The sequence below is a fragment of the Cynoglossus semilaevis genome, chromosome 6 (assembly GCF_000523025.1).
Source record: "Cynoglossus semilaevis isolate Cse_v1.0 chromosome 6, Cse_v1.0, whole genome shotgun sequence".
Lineage (NCBI taxonomy): Eukaryota > Metazoa > Chordata > Actinopteri > Pleuronectiformes > Cynoglossidae > Cynoglossus > Cynoglossus semilaevis.
The window spans coordinates 12,286,488-12,304,728 of NC_024312.1; the positions used below are offsets into that span (position 1 = coordinate 12,286,488).

At 38.4% G+C, this 18,241-nt stretch overlaps 4 protein-coding genes across 9 annotated transcripts in view; 2 read left to right on the forward strand and 2 right to left on the reverse strand.

The window, feature by feature from the left end:
* The window catches only part of hps5 (HPS5 biogenesis of lysosomal organelles complex 2 subunit 2), a 32,199-nt gene that overhangs the window by 8,987 nt on the left and 4,971 nt on the right, over positions 1 to 18,241 (forward strand). The window contains exon 24 of the mRNA XM_008312065.3: positions 10,365 to 10,371. The gene's annotated coding sequence lies outside the window, so the exon portion shown is untranslated. The remainder of the gene's footprint in view (positions 1 to 10,364; positions 10,372 to 18,241) is intronic.
* neil1 (nei-like DNA glycosylase 1) lies at positions 827 to 5,594 on the reverse strand. 2 transcript variants are annotated; one of them, XM_025056131.1, is made up of 10 exons: positions 5,359 to 5,594; positions 3,989 to 4,467; positions 3,790 to 3,909; positions 2,867 to 2,975; positions 2,685 to 2,778; positions 2,471 to 2,595; positions 2,363 to 2,390; positions 1,710 to 1,783; positions 1,487 to 1,610; positions 827 to 1,407 (listed from the first exon to the last, which is right to left on the reverse strand). In XM_025056131.1, the coding sequence occupies exons 2-10, from the start codon at positions 4,441 to 4,443 to the stop codon at positions 1,355 to 1,357; spliced, it is 1,182 nt and encodes a 393-aa protein (XP_024911899.1). In that variant the 5' UTR covers positions 4,444 to 4,467; positions 5,359 to 5,594; the 3' UTR covers positions 827 to 1,354. The 2 variants fall into 2 exon arrangements, with proteins under 2 accessions (XP_024911899.1, XP_024911898.1); XM_025056130.1 differs by having other exon boundaries at positions 5,313 to 5,594.
* Positions 5,743 to 8,642, reverse strand: commd4 (COMM domain containing 4). The gene is made up of 8 exons (XM_008312068.3): positions 8,551 to 8,642; positions 8,202 to 8,273; positions 8,056 to 8,121; positions 7,925 to 7,964; positions 7,390 to 7,509; positions 6,826 to 6,906; positions 6,560 to 6,736; positions 5,743 to 6,469 (listed from the first exon to the last, which is right to left on the reverse strand). The coding sequence occupies exons 1-8, from the start codon at positions 8,551 to 8,553 to the stop codon at positions 6,429 to 6,431; spliced, it is 600 nt and encodes a 199-aa protein (XP_008310290.1). The 5' UTR covers positions 8,554 to 8,642; the 3' UTR covers positions 5,743 to 6,428.
* sema7a (semaphorin 7A (JohnMiltonHagen blood group)) lies at positions 9,302 to 18,138 on the forward strand. 5 transcript variants are annotated; one of them, XM_025056122.1, is made up of 15 exons: positions 9,302 to 9,480; positions 9,998 to 10,137; positions 10,686 to 10,730; positions 10,812 to 10,907; positions 11,700 to 11,802; positions 11,974 to 12,084; positions 12,281 to 12,423; positions 13,852 to 14,030; positions 14,645 to 14,753; positions 14,912 to 15,107; positions 15,599 to 15,711; positions 16,382 to 16,527; positions 16,863 to 16,973; positions 17,011 to 17,382; positions 17,477 to 18,138. In XM_025056122.1, exons 1-15 carry the CDS (start codon positions 9,375 to 9,377, stop codon positions 17,526 to 17,528), a joined length of 2,022 nt encoding a protein of 673 aa, XP_024911890.1. In that variant the 5' UTR covers positions 9,302 to 9,374; the 3' UTR covers positions 17,529 to 18,138. The 5 variants fall into 5 exon arrangements, with proteins under 5 accessions (XP_024911890.1, XP_024911889.1, XP_024911893.1 ...); XM_025056121.1 differs by having other exon boundaries at positions 17,011 to 18,135; XM_025056125.1 differs by lacking the exon at positions 17,477 to 18,138 and having other exon boundaries at positions 16,863 to 16,982; positions 17,024 to 17,246.

Here is an 18,241-nt window from a genome sequence, read left to right on the forward strand (position 1 = left end):
CCCATTTAACAACAGTATTAACTTATTGTTGCCCTTTGGTCTGTATTTGACAGTGTTGTCATATTTCTCTGCGTCAAGTCTGCTTCAGTGTGTACTGGTTGTCAAAATACTGAAAACACAAATATTTAAATGTCTTCATTAATATGTCAATAAAAAAAATTGTGAAGCCATTTTATTCATCCATCCATTTGTCAATCCAATCTTTTGTCAGTCTAAGAACTAATGTATTTAGATAACTGCTCCATCTGGTCTGTGAACCTCATCATCAGCCATAGGACATATGTTGCAACATGTTAGCCTAGCCAATACAACAACCAGAAGTCCTTTTTTTCACCCTTCAATTGCATTTGGAGCCTGGTAATCACCTGTCTTTGGGAATGACTATGAAAACACCTGGATTTTCAGTTTTCATTTCAGAAACACAAGACACTTTTCTGGGAAGCCTTGGATAAGTCCAAGGTTTTTGGCACACTAACAGTAGATTCCCAGTAGGAGGTGTGGGGGATGAAAAATCAGCTTCTTCACAGTTTGTGTTTGTATCACAGGCTGCAGCATGTGATACAAACATACAGATAAAGGAGGAACTAAACATTGTTGTCAATTCCACATAGCTGAGATGGTCCAGACCACAAGGTCAAAGACACAGAGAGCCTCACAGTTGGATGCAGGTGTGCACCACTGAGCACTGGCAGCAGCTATAGCCAGACAAACAAACCATGTGGTTCCGCTTTCTGTGCTAGATGTGTGTTTGGATGTAGACAGGAGATGGCAATGCCTTCAGCTGTAATAACCCTGTTAATGTAGACAGGAGATGGCTCACAATGCCTTCAGCTGTAATAACCCTGTTTATTTTCGTGCAATTGTTTTAGTGAACAAAAGGGAGGAGTCTGTCTTCAGGGCACTGCTCACTTCCCTACAACTAATACTTTCTGGTAGTTTCGAGATTAAAGCAATGCTAGGCTTAAATGCCAGTGTTAACGATGGTCCAGCATTCGACATACAGTATTATACAACCAGTAGTTTAAGACGGTCCAGGCAGCCTAGGAGTTAAATGATTTGGCTCACGATCTAAGTTGGTATATCCGTCCCCTGCCCACTCTGCCGGGAGTGGGTGTGTTATTGTGACACATAATTACAGCAAACATTACAACCATGGCTTACTTGAAAAGATGTCACTTCTCTTTTCATGATGTCACAGTGAATCCCTCCCAAATGATGAATCACTAACTGATGCTGTGGTTGAAACTCGTTACTGTAGTCTGTAAATATTTGTTAAAAATGTTTTTACTTCCCTTTAAAATTACATACACAAACGTTTTGTAGAAAATAATAATAAAAAAACAACAGTAAAGTCTTATTTAGTCAGGTTTCTCTGCCTGGTCAGTCTCTGGCTCCGCCTCTGAGAACCTGTGATAAAAAGTTGCATTAGAACTCTTCTCCAATGAAGAATATAAACGATAAAAGAGGATATTTATTAATAACTGACCTGCAGGTGATCCATTTCCACTCTTTACTTTGTCCTTTTCCAGCTGCTTCCTGTTGGATCCAGTTACCTGATGATGTGAGGGCTTTGTTTCTGACAGGGTTTTCTTTGTGTTGCCTTTTGCCATCTGAAGAAAGACAATTAGAGATATGTAACACTGGCTGTTTAATTTTTGGCACTATTTGGTCAAAACTGTTAGCAGCAAAATATTTGGACGTGATAGTACCTTTTTGTTGTCATCAGTGTAATCGTTGTCGCTCGCTGTCTTTGCTCTCTTTTTAGCCTTGGGTGACTTTGACTCTGTAATGATAACATCACAGTGAGATGAACTGACTTACACGTTTTGGAAACCACATCAATCTGGATCCTGGAATGAGTCTATATAAAGTTTAAGTGACCAAAAATAAAGTGAGAGGGACACGTTGATGTTGTTCTGTTCGACAGTGGGGATTTTCGATTACATGTTAACTGTGATTCAATGTCTCTCGTTTCCCAAATGTCTGTCTACAGTGTTCTCTGGGGACAACTGCAAAAATGCTAACTGTTTAAATAGTTTTGTTTTCTGTTGCAACAGTTGAATGACAAGAAAAGAATTTGACCAACAGTGCAGAACGGTGGCAGTAGCCATGGCTATATGACCAATGCAGGCCAATCTTCTGAAGGATATTTAGAGCTGGACAAAAATTCATCTCAAACAGATGAAACCAGCTCTAACTGGTACCGTGAACATGACGATGTCTACTGTACCTCTGGGTGCTGTTACAGTATGTCTGTAAAGGACAAAAATGTTTTCTGCATATGGTTGGTCTGAGGCAGTTCTTTAGGTAAACTGTGGTTCAAGGTGGTACTACAATCATGTGCTTTCAAAGTATGACATACCTTTAGGGGCCATGGGACCTGGCTCTCCCTGAAACAGTCAGAGGAGTTCATGTTAATAACAACACATAAATATTTATCTACTGTATTTATCTATCTTCTTTGACTCACTGTGAACCACATGGTTCTGCCGTTGTGGTCCCTGATGGAGTTCATTCCATCCACGTAATAACACTGAAGCCAGGCTTCAAAGTCAGAGTAGTCTTGCTTTGTGGGGTCATAACCCTTACCACTACCTGAACTCACAGAAAAAAAAGCATAAAAATATCAGGACTTAGAAGACGTCCGGCTGAAAATGTTCAGTAAACTCATATGAATGACGTACCCAGGTTCACCACCTCCAGAGGCACCGTATGACACAGTCGGAGCAGATCCCCCGTCTCCTCTTTCATTGCTTTCTTTTTAACTGTGTGGGAGGCCTTCAGTACAGAATATAGAGGTGTTATAAAACAGATGGTGGTAATGTGGATGACTCCTTTGGCTCAAAGATCTAACCCTAACCTTCACCTTTCTGGCTGTGATCTCTGTCTTTACAGGTTTTTCATTTTCATTAAGATCTTCTGACTCATGTCCCTCCAGCGCCGTTCTAGCCGACACAAAGGGAGGTATTTTCAACCTACAAAGTGAAAGAGAGCATATTCTTTCAGTGAAACAATACAACTTTGTCTCTTTAGTGTCTGTCTGATTCATAACGTCTTCCCACAGAGGCAGGAAACTGGGATCACTCAAAGGATTTCATTATGTTTCATAAGAAAATGGCCCTCAAAACCCGGGGAAGTGACGCGGCGTTTACATCATGATCTAACTGTACATTGTTCAAAGTCAGTTAGTCAGTAGTGACTCAGTCATATTCAGCAAAGACAGAGATATGTGAAACTCATGGTCATGGGAATAATGAGAACTGAAGCAGTTAAAAAGCGGTGGGAACAACTGTGGGACAGATGATCAAGAAAAGGATGGGCAGAGACTATTATGAGGAAACATCTTTCAGTGTACGCCACAGAATGTTGGAGATATGCCACCAAACTGTGGCAGTGCCATTGACTTCCCTGTAATTTACTGAGGAAGCAGCATCAGTGCCACGGATGTCAACGAGCTAATGAGAAGATAGTGTTGTATGGCTACCTTAATGTGAAAGCCAATAACAATCACTGCCTGGTCCCTGCGTCTTCTGCATATCACTTTGTGTACTTTTGCACCATGTACTATAGTAAGATTCTACACTAGTCTTACTTTGGGCTTAAATTAACTGGTTCCTGTTAAGACAGCCCCATTATAAATACAATTATTATTTTAGGCACATCTATGTTATATTTATAGCGTCACTTCTCAGAAATACCAAAAAGGAACTGATACTTGTGACACATCTTCATCAACAGGAGCATGTTACTTATCTACAGTGTATGCATGCTGTAATTTGTTTAAATTACCTGAACAAAATCTCTGCCCTCAGATAGTTCCCGATGCCGTTGAAGTATTTCTGATTGAGGAGAACTTCACAGATGGGTCTATCAAAGGCTCGGTCAGAGAGACGTGTCACCACATTGTCTCTGCAAAATTATCAACGTGTCAGTGCAGTAGTGTTTATCTAAATCCACAGGAGGCATGAGAGACTATGAGATGACTCACCTGAATTTTTCATATTCAAACATGATGCAGGGCCCTCTATCAGAATGCCATGTCCCATTGGGCTCCCAGCTGCCAAACCTCCGTGTATCTACAAAGCTCAGCACCCTGGAGGGATTCTCCTTGGAATGAAAGCGTAAATGTGCATGTTTGGGCAACTCATCCTCTGTCGTAAAGGTGAAATAACCGGACATCCCGAAACGGAAGACGATGTCCATGGGTTGGTCCGTTTGTGCTCTTTTAGCTCTCTGATTACTTCCATCACTCTTCAATGGTGTGAGGGTTAGCTTCACTTCTTTCCCTCTGGAAACAGCTGTGATGAGGTAGGCCTCGCAGGTGAAGGGCACGTCCGGACTCTTACTGACCTCTGATTTTGTCACCGGTCCACTGAAGACCACTCCTTTACACATTTTGTTCACATAGACGCTGGCTAGGTGGAGTTCTGGTCCCTCAGGCATTTTTTATGATAAGAGGAAAAAGGGCTAAAACAATGAGAATAAAACTTGTCACAAAAGGTTCAAACTGGTGACGTCAAAGCCAGTGTAAATAATTGGGATGTTTAACGTAAAACAAATGCAGAAATAGTTAATAACGTAATGTTATTGGTATACTATTAGTAGTATAAGTATTATTATAGTAGTGTTATTAGTATTCTAATACAATCAAGCCATTTGTATCTGTACCACTTTTTTTTTAGCATTTGTGGTGTTTAGGGTTTATTTTATATATTTGTATTATTCTCATTTGTATCTGTACCATTTTTTTTTAGCATTTGTGGTGTTTAGAGTTTATTTTATATATTTGCATTATTCTTTTTTTTTTTTTACTATTTTAGTTACTTTGTGTAACTTTAACATCACCCAATGATGGCGTCTATGAGTGGATACAGGTTTAGACTGACACCTGGACTGACCACTCACAGTGATAGGTGGCCAATTTGTCGCCTGAAGCAAATATCCGCTGCACTTTCTCGTTAAACTCCCTTAAATTCGCCACATTTACAGCTAACTCCCTTGAATGTCAAAATACTAGCAATGACGACGTGAACTCTCATGAGTATCAATGTGCGCTTAATTTGGGATAAGCGGACCAAGAGTGTAAATCTCCGGATTATATCCGGAGTTTATATTAAACAATAACAAATGACTGAATTAAAAGCAAAGGTTGTCAACTCTCGTAGGAATAACAATAAATAATCTAAAAGCTAAGTAACACACAGACACAGACTCTGTGGATAACGCTCCACGTTTATTTACACTGTTACCTTTAGAACCCAAACAAACTCCTGTTGCGCATGCATCTGTGTAACCACGTTGTGACCTCTTACCGTAATTCTAAATCAATCCAATTGCAACTCTGGTACAGATTATTACCGTTGAAAAGAACGATGGTCGAAACTGCCGTGGCCGTTGAACAGGCAACGTTAAATTGTACGTAACATGCTTGTTAATTGTTACCAAACAATGTGACGTCATCATGCGCCGTCGTTTCATGAGGTGCAACTCCGCCTAAAAATCCAGGCTATGGCCCCCTAACGGCTCCTGGGGGTACTGCATGTGCATTTCCTCACGCTGTTTCACCTAACCATTACTAATTTGTTCAGAATTCTTTGATTAGTAATTTGTTTGGTGACAAAGTAATGGTAAAATTTTAATTAGAATATTCTAAGGCGAAACTTGAGTTATTCTGTTTGTCATACTAAATTTTATTAAACGATACGATTAAACGATAGTAAAGATACGAACATTTACAAAACCTGAAACTACAGGGTATGATTTATTGTAATACATTAAAAAGTCATGAATAACAGTAAGCACAATGACTGACCAGTTAATTACTCATTGATCACTTTTCCATATAATCTTTTTGTATCATATTCATTTTCTGTATTTTATATTATTATAATTATTTCTGATAAACCAGCTTTTGGTTTAACTTTTTAAAAAACATGATCACTGTTAAAATTTTACATTGTTATCATTTTTACAAAATGGTCCATTCAGCGTTTCGGAGTACATCCATCAGAAAAATACAACCAATTATCATTTAAAACAAGTGAGGAATGAACTTTCCTTCAAAGATGTAGTATAAAAGAACTTTCTAAAAATGTACCGATATGATCACTCAAAAACAATCGCTAAAGACAGAGGATGTGTGAGACGGTGGGTTCAGCTGCAGTTACACTTTCATAGCCTTTTTTACAGTACATAATTAAATTTATATAAACCATGTTCTTTGTTACAGAAGCTTTTAAATCAACAGGGTTTTTAAAAATGTGTTAATGGCACTCCCTGCATGTAGGAGGGCACCACATGCTGGATTTACAAGGACAGAATACTGCAGTTCTTGCATACTGTATCTTTTTACTGAGAACACTGTAGGTAAGCAACTTGTGTAGTGCAAAGGTGGCACTTCTGGCAGTTTGTCAGCACAGAATTTTTCTTCACTGTAGTGCATTCATCATAGCCTGGGCTTGTTTGAGCTCTGTAGAAATACAGAAAGTGTATGCATTTTGATGCAAACAGAACTCCTGTGCAAAGAAATTTGATCAATTTGACAAAATCTAAAACTGACCTGCAAGCAAGACTCTGAACTTGTCAGCAGAAACTGAGACGACACTTGTCTCTGTGGAGCCTGACTCTGCACCTTGAGTCTGTAGTTTCAGCTGAATCATTGGTTGATTGACCTCTTTCTGCTCACTGGAGCTCAGGGTGTAATCAACTCGCCAGGACACAGCCTCCAATTTTCCCACTGAAATGATTAAAGAAGAGCTTAATTGTCTGTCTCAGTCCACGACATGCATTCCACGACTGGCGCGACATTCCAGGACAAATACTTACATCGCAGACTTGTCTCTCTCAGTTTGTCTTGCAGTGCAGAGTGTTTGTCTTCATATGACTTGCAGAGCCCTGTCGCATGTTCTAAAACCAGAGTATGTGAAAGGTTTACTGTACTTCAGTGAGTCAGATCAATGGCGTTTGAAATAAAGCTCAAACAACCATGCAGCGCAAACATGTTAATATGTTTGAAATAGGAAATTATAATCCTAAATTTGCAGTCATCTGAGTGTGGGATCACCACATTGTAAAACCCTCTCCACCCTCAAGGTCTTGATCCGTCAACATTGTTCTTTTCAATAGCATAGTGGAACAGTTTCCCGAAAGGAAATTATACAAATCAGTTTGAAGGTATATTAAAAACAATGGGATTCTATTTTTGGGCCATTTTTTATTATATGTAGTTGTCACTACAGATCCTACTTGATGGATCGAGTAATAAAATTAGAATACTGGTACTGTGCACTGATATAAATGGTTTAGGAAGGAACGTGAACTACTTGTGACACAGCAGTGGGTTAGACGCTTTGCATCAAAACATGGACGTATGATGGTGACAGGACTAACCTTTTGGAAGACCCAGCTGTTGCAGCTCACTAGACAGAGATTCACTGTCCACATCATGTTTTGCAGCATTGGACAAAATGAAGCTGAGCACTGCCACACTGGCCTTGATGTCACCACTATCTGCAAAAACAATTACTCGTATAGAATTATGCCATACAAAATAATAACACTCATTTTAAAACACATTGCAATTCATGTGTGGTGGTATTAAAGTTGTGTTGCTGAAATTAAAAGGCAGAATATTCTAAAAAAAAAAGTATATTATTTAAAAAATTATTTTCGTTTCATTTAATTTCGTTCATACCATTCTTTTTATGGATTTAAATAATTTATAATTTCCAGCTCCCTGGGAAAAAAAGGACATATTTGGTAGTTTCAAAGATGGTTTAAACCTTGGAATCAAACAATAAAAATGCCTAATTAACCATGTTCATATCTTCATCCTTTATGTTCATGAACCTTCTATGGTGTCTTCCTTATTTCCTTTGGACAGGTCGAATAAAAACAACAAGGGTCATGGTGCAGGGGCACTTACCAAACTTTGCATCTGCAGTAAGCTTCGAAACCTTTTCATACTGGAAAAAAGGACACAGCATTAATGGGTGTGGGTATATTCCGATTACATAATATCTTTAAATAATGAGGTTATAAGAATCTAAGTCTTACATCAATGCCTTCCCCAAGCAAATCTTTCAGCACTTGAGCACAGAGGAGTTTCATTTTTACACTCGACTTGTAGAAAAAACAAGAAACCAGTTTTATTATACATTAAACTTTCAGTACTACAATATGTATAGAATAATAAAACTTACAATCCTCGCCAACGTGCTAATTTCGGCAAGTACCCAGTCCGGGCAGTCTAAATCCCCACAAAACCGGAATCGCTACAACAGATAATAGATTATGTGATTGAATGATTGCTTTGTGACAAAAGCACCAGGTGAGATTAGATACGTATTGGTAACGGCTACGTCGGCTACGTGCTAGCCTGTTAGCTGCAACTACAAACATAGACCTAATTAACCTTTTACCTACAGCATACACTTTTGTGAACCATGTACAGCATATCCTAGGAATAATAAGCCATCCTTGTAAACAACGAAATGTAAGGTGTAAAAAATTTAACTATAACAAACTAAAAATGATTTAAAAGGTTCTCACCATGGCAGCACGGAAACAGGAACAAACAGCGTCTTGATCTTCTCGTCTGATTGGTTGAAGTGATCGAGGGGGCGTTGTTTTACAGATTAGAAAAATGTGACCACGGGAGATTTATTTGAAATATATATAAATATAAATAACTTTATGCACACATTTTAATAACTATAATATTAATACATTTAATTTTCCAATATATCCTAAAAACGTTTTAGTCCTCCAGCTTTCCAGAACATAGAGATGTTCAATATGTCCACACTGTACACATAATTAAAAAAAAAATGTACATATAATAACTGACATGTAAGTATATGCCAGAAAACATCACATTTTTAAATGACGCGTGTGGAAATTTAAAAAAAATAATACATTTTATAAAGGACATAAACGAATGCACGATAACATAGACAGACTAGATACTGTACAGGTACCAGGTACACTGTACAGTATCTTGTAGAAAAATCATATGCAAAACTACATGCAAATTTTTTTTTGCTGTACTATTACCACTCTGTAACCCCTACAGTACATGTTTAAAAAAAAGAAAAAGAAAAAAAAAAAAGTCTCAAAAATTCGCAACAGTTTTTTGTTCTTCTTTAAATTATTAGTGAGCAAATGATCAAAGCTTTACTTCGAGGCTTTGATATCCATGTTTTTGTTACAACGCTTTTATGGGTAAAACATAAACATGAACTAGAAGTGGGGTGGTGGATGAGGAGGAGCAGTAGTAGAAGTGCGGAGCACAGGAGCACTCAGAACCAGTCTGTAAGCTCAGACAGACCATGACTGGCCGTAACTACAAAGCGCCAGCTGCGTAATTGCACAAGATGCGGAGGTTCTTTCTAATTTGTACCTGTGTCGCTTTCGAATTACAGCTGCTCTGTGGATTTTTGTTGCATGGATATAAAAGCCTTCCCAGACTTCGAATCCACGGTAAATTACCCCCTTATATATGATCGCGGTTTAGCAGCGGGAGAGATGGTACAAATGTGTTAATTCTAAGTTAAGTTTCACCTACTGTATTCTCAAATCTAGTCTATCGCCGTCGAAACGGCACTTTTTGGTATTTCAGGTGAACAAAAACTTTATTTACTGTATTGCAGCGGAGCGATTAAGAGGGAAGAAGGAATCATTTGATGCTCTGGGGATATGTTGGTTTTAGGAAAAGCAATATTTTATATACTAATACTACAAGAAAAAATATATAATAAGATGGAGTCATGTGTAGCATATTCTTCTTTTTTCCCAATTGGACTGTTGAATAAAATATTTAATAGAACTATTTATTATATAACTATTTATATAATATGAACTAATACATTTCAAAACATATGACCAAATTGTTGAATAATGTAACTTTTTTAATGTAACAATTCCTCTAGATTGAGGTTGGAAAGCATTTATTAGTCCGACCATTGACTGCATATTTAATGTGCCCTTTGTTTCTCAGAGCCAGTCATGGTTGGACATACGTACCAAACCAAACAGCCACACACCATACTCTTTTTCCACAATAACTCTGCAGAAGTGATTGTTGGAGGGACAGATTTTATCATCAGACTCAGCACAAAGGACTATACGGTCAAAGAGGTTGGTCAATGGTCTTTAATCTGCTATTGTGAATAACACAATAGCAGACGTACAGTGTGTTTTTCCTCTGCAGCTGCACCCGTGTTGACGGAGTAAACTCATGGTTATACTGTCAGCTTGACACGCTGATGATACATGACATATGGTTTTCACAGACCAAGTCTACAGCCTCAGCCCACTGACAGCTTTCAACGTACCTGTTATTTGTTAATGAACTGGTAATGAAGACACATAGTCAGTAATGGGCACTGTGACATAACACTGTTCTGCCTTTTTGTTCTTACTGTCTTTCATTAATAAACGTCAGGCGTAAATCTCCATTTACCAAACGGAGTGGTCAGCATGAGTGGTCAGTCATGAAAAAAAAAATGGAAAGGAAATCTAGAACTACTGACATTGCTTTATTGTTTCACTATGTAACATGTATTACCAAGAATGTTCTATGTTGTATGTGATTTTTAGCCATAAAAAGAATATAGACCGAGTTAAAGTCTCTCTGGAGCCAAAGATACTTTGTTGAATTGTCTGCTCATGGATTTTTCCCACAGATATTTTATCTAAACGCCACCGAGCAGAAGCCGTGCCCAGAAAGGGTAACTTTCATTTACCTTTTTAGTTAAGAATGCTGTGAAGCCGCTCTGTGTGACACAGTATCTCTGATCTCTTTGTCACAGCATACATGTAAAAATGTCATCAATGTCATTGAGAGTTTTGATGGTGGCTTGTTTGTCTGTGGAAGAAACGATTCCAGGCCAACATGTTGGAAACTGGTAAGTACAGTTTATATGATGGTTTATTGTAGACGTTATTTTAAACCAAACTTGTCTGTAAACCTGCTAAAAATATAATAAACATATTTGAATATTTGCAATTGAGTAGTACCAGAGCTCAGGCCCTCTTTAGGGGAAATGTGCCAACTTACCACGTCTAAAAGACAAGATAAGGTTTGGTAAGATAAATAACATTTCTATAGAGTTTTTTTTTTCTTTATATATTTCTCCAAACTTAAATAACAATATTATTTGGCCAGTTGAAGCCGTCTTGCTGGGTGAGGTGAGTGTTTTGACTAACATTTGCATCTGACACCTGTAATTGTGGCTGCCATGGTCACTGTCAACAAGTACGCCAGGCAACAATAAGCCAATCAGGAGAGGGAATTTAATCCTCTTATCGGCTGACTGGTTCTTTCCAGGTTACCAGTAAAAGGTCTTAGACAGACGCTGTCATTGAGATGTCACCTCCTGTCTGAAATCTCTGAGACGTTTAAAGCTTGTGTTTTACTTTATATTTTGACATTTCTCTCGACTTCTGTGTTGTTGGTGACTTTAACTTGCATTAAACATTAAAATTATAGTAAAAACATAAAGAATAACTACTAAAAACATAAATAATTAAACTTGGCAACTAATGTTTGGAAAACTACATCTCTGGTTCCCCTGAATCCCTGAATACTGTACACCCAATCCTTTGCATATTTTATATGACCACGTGGAGCTTCTAATCAATATTTTATTCCCAAAACTGTGCCAATTGTACTCCGACCTTTTCTTTTTTTGTCACAGGACTTATCGTCAAACAATGAAACTTCTAGAATAGTAAGGAGTTATAGTGGGAAAGCCATCTCTCCTGCATCCTACAACATAAAGACACTTTCAGTGGTTGCAGGCAAGTACAACCCTGTGTAGATTTCTTTATGTAACTCATGTCCATGTCAGTATCATCTGTATGCCTTATGTAATACCATTAAGTCAGATGGTCAAATTGGCAAACTCGTGTTATCCATAACTGAACATTTCTGCGCACTCTCATGTGATCTCTCTTGCTGTCTTGGTTCAGACGGGGACCTCTATGCAGCAGTGCCTCTGAATGCAGACAAAAGTACATTTCAATTTAGAAGGAGAGCTGGCAACAGACGTGAGGTGTGGATGTCTAAGAATTGGATGAAAGGTGGGTTCATACTGTAACAGTCGGTCAGTAATTCAAACTGTCGATCTGAAGAGGAAATAACCAAAATAACATTTGACCTTTTGGTTGTTTATCACTTATTTACTTGTGTGTAGTATGAGTCAGGTTACTCAGTAGCTCAATGTTTACTTGACTCAGCTTTACAATGAATAAATATTTATATCTCTTCTTTTCCCAGAGCCTACATTTATCTCTGCATCCTGGGTGAAACGGCTCCAAGACCCTGAAAATGAAATGATTTACATTTTCTTCCAGGAAAAGAACCCAAGCACCAGCCCAGATGCAGACCCTTTTGTATCCGAGGTTGCCAGAGTGTGTAAGGTGTGTTGGTATAAGGGAACTTTAAGAAATCAATGTTGCTTCTGTTTTCCATAGACTGTGTGTGAGAAACAGACAACATTTTCCAGTCACAGTCTTTACACGGTGTCTATAAATGGAAACGTTAGTGAAACATCTGTCTGCTCCTCAAAGGAGAAGGGTTTTGGTCTTAGTCACTAGTTCATACTAAATCACACTGTGTTGTCTAGCTGTCACTTCACAATTACGTCTGGAAATGTCCAGTAGACATATTTTCTATACTGTAACAAATGATAAATTATGTTTTAGGGAGTACTTCAAGTCATTAAGCATCTAAAACCTCAAATGGTCAGTATTTATTTCGTGCTTTTCTAACCTGGATGACCTCCCTTAAGACCTTAAAGTGGGGTTGTGTCATTTGTGCCATTTTATTGTGTCCACATTTCCCAGTCTCATTTCACTTGATTAAACCGTACAAAGAAGGAAAGCCAGTATTATTTGATGCTGACTCTGGAAAATGTTGAAGGTCAGCAATTATTTACACATATGTCAGTAAAATGGGGGCTGTAAATATTTTCTGACAGGTCCTGATGTCATGAGATCATAACCTTGTGGGAAATAATTTGCAGCTCAGCGGTGTGTGATAAGCCTGCACTAAACTACTGCTGTGTAACCAAACAGTAGTGCTGAATGAACAAAGCATCTGTTTCAAAAGTCTCTCAGGTATAAACCGTGTGTTGACTCCTCCTCCATCACCTGTCTCTACAGTCTGACGGCTGACTTCTGTCTGTTTTAGAGGTGCAATATTTCCCATGGTTCCTGGTAGAAACAGAAGAGTAGGTATGTTCTGTCAGAACGCAGAGAACGAGTAGTTCTGCCGCATCTTTTGTTTTTACATTGTGACACGGATGTGACGGATCCTGTTCTGGCAGAGACGGCTCAAATGAAACCCTGTTAATAATTACCCTGGATTATTGGCCATTGGGTGGCCCAGATGAGCGCTCTACAATATTACTTATCTTATCTAATAATAACCCTTTATCCATGACAGCGTTTGCAACGTGTCAATGTTGCGGCATGGAGGTACCAGTAGAAATAGTTTGGGAACCACTGCTCTATAGCATTCAATCATTTCAAAAGTACAGTCATGTCCTGGTCCATAAATAATTTTGACCATGGTTGCCCTCTTGGCTGGATCATAAGTCAGAGTGTGTTCTATTTAAAGGTGTTGCAGTGTTAACTGTATTTACTGAGGTTGTCTGGTAGCTGGAACATACAGTATATAACAATACGATCCCCTCTGCATATTGTACTGGCACAGCTGTCCAAAACAAGTCGGAAAATGTTGTTCCATCACCGCTGTGTCGATGACAGTCCCAGGTCACGGATATTATCTTGCACTGAAAGTGATAGTGCGTCTCACCAGTATAAAGTTTTGACATGTTCTCACAGGTCGATGAAGGTGGATCCAAAGCGGTGCTCCAAAACATGTGGACTTCGTTTTTGAAGACTCGTCTGGTTTGTGGATTTCCCGACAAAGCGCTGTATTTTAATCATCTTCAAGATGTCTATGTGGTGCATGACGACAACTGGGCCAACACCAGGGTCTATGCCTTATTCTCCAGTAACTGGTTAGACACTTTTATTTTCTTCACATGTATCTGTAGAAAGGACATTTAATAGGATTCAAGGATTCAACTCGGCCAATAACATTAGTGTTAATTGTATTCCCATGGATGCCACATGCCTTGACTTTGATCCAACCAGATCATGCCTACTACATTAGTTACAGTTTTAATACCATCGTTTTATAACCACTGTCACTGTAGTCAGATGGTAAGAGGCTCTTTCAGTCTTTGCCCTCAATTTTGGAGCAGATTTGACCACACTTCATTCGAGTCACGCCAGCATTGTCTTGTCAGAGGCCTACATGACCACAGAATGCATGTTTTGTTTGGGTTTTTTTAAACAAACAATGGTTTAGAAACAACACTTTCTTAAAGTCTTAAAAGTGTGCAAGAAAAAGTGAATATTTTCTGTCTGCATGCATCAATACGATGCGTTGGATTCTGGTTGGAACAAAACACCTGCAGCCACATGACATTTCAGGAATAATTAGGACATGCCTGCTCTAACTTTAGATATTTGTGGGGAAAAAAAGTTTAAAAAAAGAAATAAACCGTTTTTACACATTTTTAATGAATTCTTTTCTTTTCTTTTTCTCCTACCTTTCTCCACCTTCCAGGAACTATTCTGCAGTTTGTGTCTATACTGTAGGTATGATTGAACACATATTTCAAAGCTCTACTTTCAAGGGCTATTCAAAGAGCATACCGACTCCAAGACCAGGAATGGTAAAAGTTTATTTTTGTGCTGCTTAGAAATGTGTGTAAAAATATGCGTGTATGGTGCACATGTGGATCAGTTCATCTTTTCTATGTCTATTATTACACTCTTCACTCAGTGTTGCTGAGGAACTGAAGTTGCCATGTTTATTTTGTATTTTTTTTAGTGTCACCCAAACAGCAGGAGCTTGCCAGAGGAAACGTTGCGTGTCGTGAAGGATTATCCACAAATGACCGATTGGGTTCGACCAGTAAACTCCATAGCACCATTTTATATCAGCAGGATCAATTACACCAGGATGGTTGTGGACCAAGTACAGGCTGCGGACCAGCTCATGTATAATGTTTTACTTTTGGCCACTGGTATGTGATTCAGAATGTTAGCAATCATTAATTCTTTGTGTTGATAATATTGTTTTGGTTTGATAAAAACAGAGCTCAGGCAAAGGGAGTAGCACCAGTGACTTGAAACAACTTGAAAATATTAAACTTTTGTACAGAATGACCTGGTCTTTGGAACTCTGTGGCCTAACCATACAGAGGAATTCTTTTACTTAAAGAATTCAACATCAAATCTAACGTTAATCTATTTTTCTGGTTCAATCTCATGTTGTAAACTAACTTCAATAGTTCTTCTTACCAATAACCTTAGACAAATATGATTAATTCCGCACAAAACATTCCTTATCAACCTTGTTTAAGTGATGTAGAAAGTTCAATTTAAACTTACTGCAACATATTATTCTGTTTAGGGTTTAAATATTTGATTTGAGTGTATTTATAACCTGGCTTCTGATACCACTCAACGTAAAAACACTTTGTCACACAGCTTCTGTGGTTTGCTTTCACTACAGATCACGGAAAGATCTATAAAATCCTAGACACTGGGTCTGAGCCTTTCATCATCTCTGAAATGCAGCTGCAGAGCAGTTCAACTATACAAACCATGAAACTGGACACACAAAAGGTAACAGACCTAAGATTAGCAGGTTAGCTCCGCTCAGTGCCGTGACAACTGGGACATTAAATTAAATGCTATGGGGATCACATTTGCATTCACAGCACCCCCTGCAGGTATTATGCAGGTGCACATTAGCGCCTATGAGTGAGGCCACCGAGTACAAGAATGTGTTTAAATGGAAATGTAACCCGTTTAGGTTTGGAGTCTAATGATAGACGATTAGAGTGAGGTAACACAAGCAAAAGGACCAAGCATATTGTTTTTATTAATTAAATGCCAAGTTTATCCATTTACTACAGGTCACACTTTAGCATTAGCGTGCAGCGGTCTGCTAACGTACGTAGCACGACAAAACTTGAAACAGCTGCGTTAACGCTGCCATTGATTTGCACTGTTCTGCTGGATGATGGAGATTTGTTGTTCCGAACAACTTTACGCTGACACATGAGTTTCTGCTATTGTTTTTCTGACAAAGAAAGCATTCCCAAGAGTCAGGCAGACTCCATTCTCACACTTGTAGAATGTTTTTAAAACATGAATGCCATTATTAAAGCAGAAAGTTAGTCATTTAAGGAGCCAAATAACAATTATTGATTTGTGCTTCTCTTGTAATCTACACTTTTTTATTTCTTCTTCTTCATGAAACTATAAACTGTGTTTTTTTCCCCCCCACCAGAAACAGTTAGTTGTGGGTTTCTCAGAGAAACTCTTCATCTTGGATCTTGAAAGTTGTCAGAATTACAACAGGTCCTGTGCTGACTGTGTTCTTGCTCAGGACCCATACTGTGCCTGGACTAGGTCTGGCTGCAGCCCAGCTGTGCTGTAAGTACCGTACTGAAATTGTTTATAACAAGACTGTTGAAAGGAAAGGAAATCGGACCCATTGTTCCTCTTCACAGACATTTAGAAAGGAGTATGACGTCATTTAGAAAAGGTGCTTTTTGCCTTATTTTTAGAGTTTCTGGTCATTTTGACGTGTTATAACTATTGAGCTCTGAGCAATTTGAAACAACAACAACAACAAGCCCCAGAATTCGTAGAAGAAGGTAGAATATGTGCTACAGAAGCCTCGTTGGACCTTTCTTTATTTAAAAGACTGATTCTTCAAGACCTTCAAATATTTCACAACCCTTTGTAATCTCTGTACTTGTTCTTAGTGGGGGCATTCAGAATGTCAAGAATGGGCAAACAACTCAGTGTTTTTCATCAGTGGAAGGTACAGTAGCTACAAACTGTGTTACCTGCCCATCGATTTCCACTCACATTTATTTAATTCATTTCTTTCTGCTGCAGAAAAAGCGGAAGCATTATTTTACCTTTTCTTTCTGCTGCAGAAAAAGCGGAAGTCAACCGGTTCAAGCGGGAGACTCATATATTGTCACCCAAAAGTGTAACAGTTCATACGGTCCCACTCAACGTCTCCCTCTACCTGTCGTGTCCAATAGAGTCGTACCATGCCGTGTACACCTGGGAGCACGATAAGCAGGAAAGCACTTGTGAACAAATGCAGTCCTTCTGCCTAAACCTCATCCCAGCAGTTGCACGAGAGCATTATGGAACCTACAACTGCATCTCCGAAGAGAAAGACTACAAAAAGTTGGTGAAACAGTATCAGCTCGTAGCACCAGTTGTCATAGAAACAAAGACGAGGAAAGTTGTTGAAGACTCGTCACACACGTGTGTATCACTGACATTATTAACTGTTCTCGGACTGACTGTTGCACTTTTACAGCTTACTACATGATCACCATGTCTAACATTCTATTCTCAGGCTCTTCGTCTGGTTCTGGCTTCCTCTTACTGCTGCTCAAGCAAGGATATAAGCCGCAATAAAGCATCAAGCATCATAACATCACATCAACTAGATATGTAACTTGCTGTATTATTATATATTAATACATTATTTTATATATATATATAAGTATATATTATATATATATGTAAATATATAATATATATAATATAAATATATATAATATGTTTTCCAGACTTCCACCCACATAGTTCCATTAGTGAATATCTCATTACTGCATTATGGTAGCACTTGATGATACAAATTAAAACTGTAACTGTATCATTTGAATTTTGTGTTTGTTTGTTTGTTCAGAGGGACCATTATTCAATGGTTTGGGCTTTACAGGGTTAAGGAAACCATTTCAAGAATCTGTAGTGTAATCAGTCTGGCACTCTCCCCACCAAGTCTCTACTGACCACATTAACAAGGAGAATGAAAACACACACCCTCGAGGTTGGAAATGTGTGCACTTTAGAAACATTTTTAATTCAACCTCCCATTTAAATGAAGGGTCTTAGATATTATTTTCTAAAGCCGTACACTCCACTGCCTACATTATAGCTGCCACCTTTACCATGAACCCAGAAAACAACCTCTGTTTAGACGTTCAGACTGTTGTAATCTTGGCAAACCAAAATAAACACAAACCCAAAATTTCCATTGGAGGAAATCCTTCAACCTCACATTTCCTTCCTTCTGTGGAGTCCCAGGGTGCTGTTTATTTATTTATTTTAATACAAT

Coding starts and splice junctions, on each gene's coding strand:
- neil1 (XM_025056131.1), bottom strand. CDS start 4,443: ATGCCTGAGGGACCAGAACTCCACCTAGCCAGCGTCTATGTGAACAAA. Junction 2,596..2,684: donor TCTGGAGGTGGTGAACCTGG/GTACGTCATTCA, acceptor CTGTGAGTTCAG/GTAGTGGTAAGGGTTATGAC. Junction 2,391..2,470: donor GCAGAACCATGTGGTTCACA/GTGAGTCAAAGA, acceptor TGACTGTTTCAG/GGAGAGCCAGGTCCCATGGC.
- commd4 (XM_008312068.3), bottom strand. Junction 8,122..8,201: donor TTAGCACGTTGGCGAGGATT/GTAAGTTTTATT, acceptor TTTTTCTACAAG/TCGAGTGTAAAAATGAAACT. Junction 6,737..6,825: donor GAGAGAGACAAGTCTGCGAT/GTAAGTATTTGT, acceptor TAATCATTTCAG/TGGGAAAATTGGAGGCTGTG.
- sema7a (XM_025056121.1), top strand. CDS start 9,375: ATGCGGAGGTTCTTTCTAATTTGTACCTGTGTCGCTTTCGAATTACAG. Junction 12,424..13,851: donor AGGTTGCCAGAGTGTGTAAG/GTGTGTTGGTAT, acceptor ATGTTCTCACAG/GTCGATGAAGGTGGATCCAA. Junction 16,974..17,010: donor TCGATTTCCACTCACATTTA/TTTAATTCATTT, acceptor AAAAAGCGGAAG/CATTATTTTACCTTTTCTTT.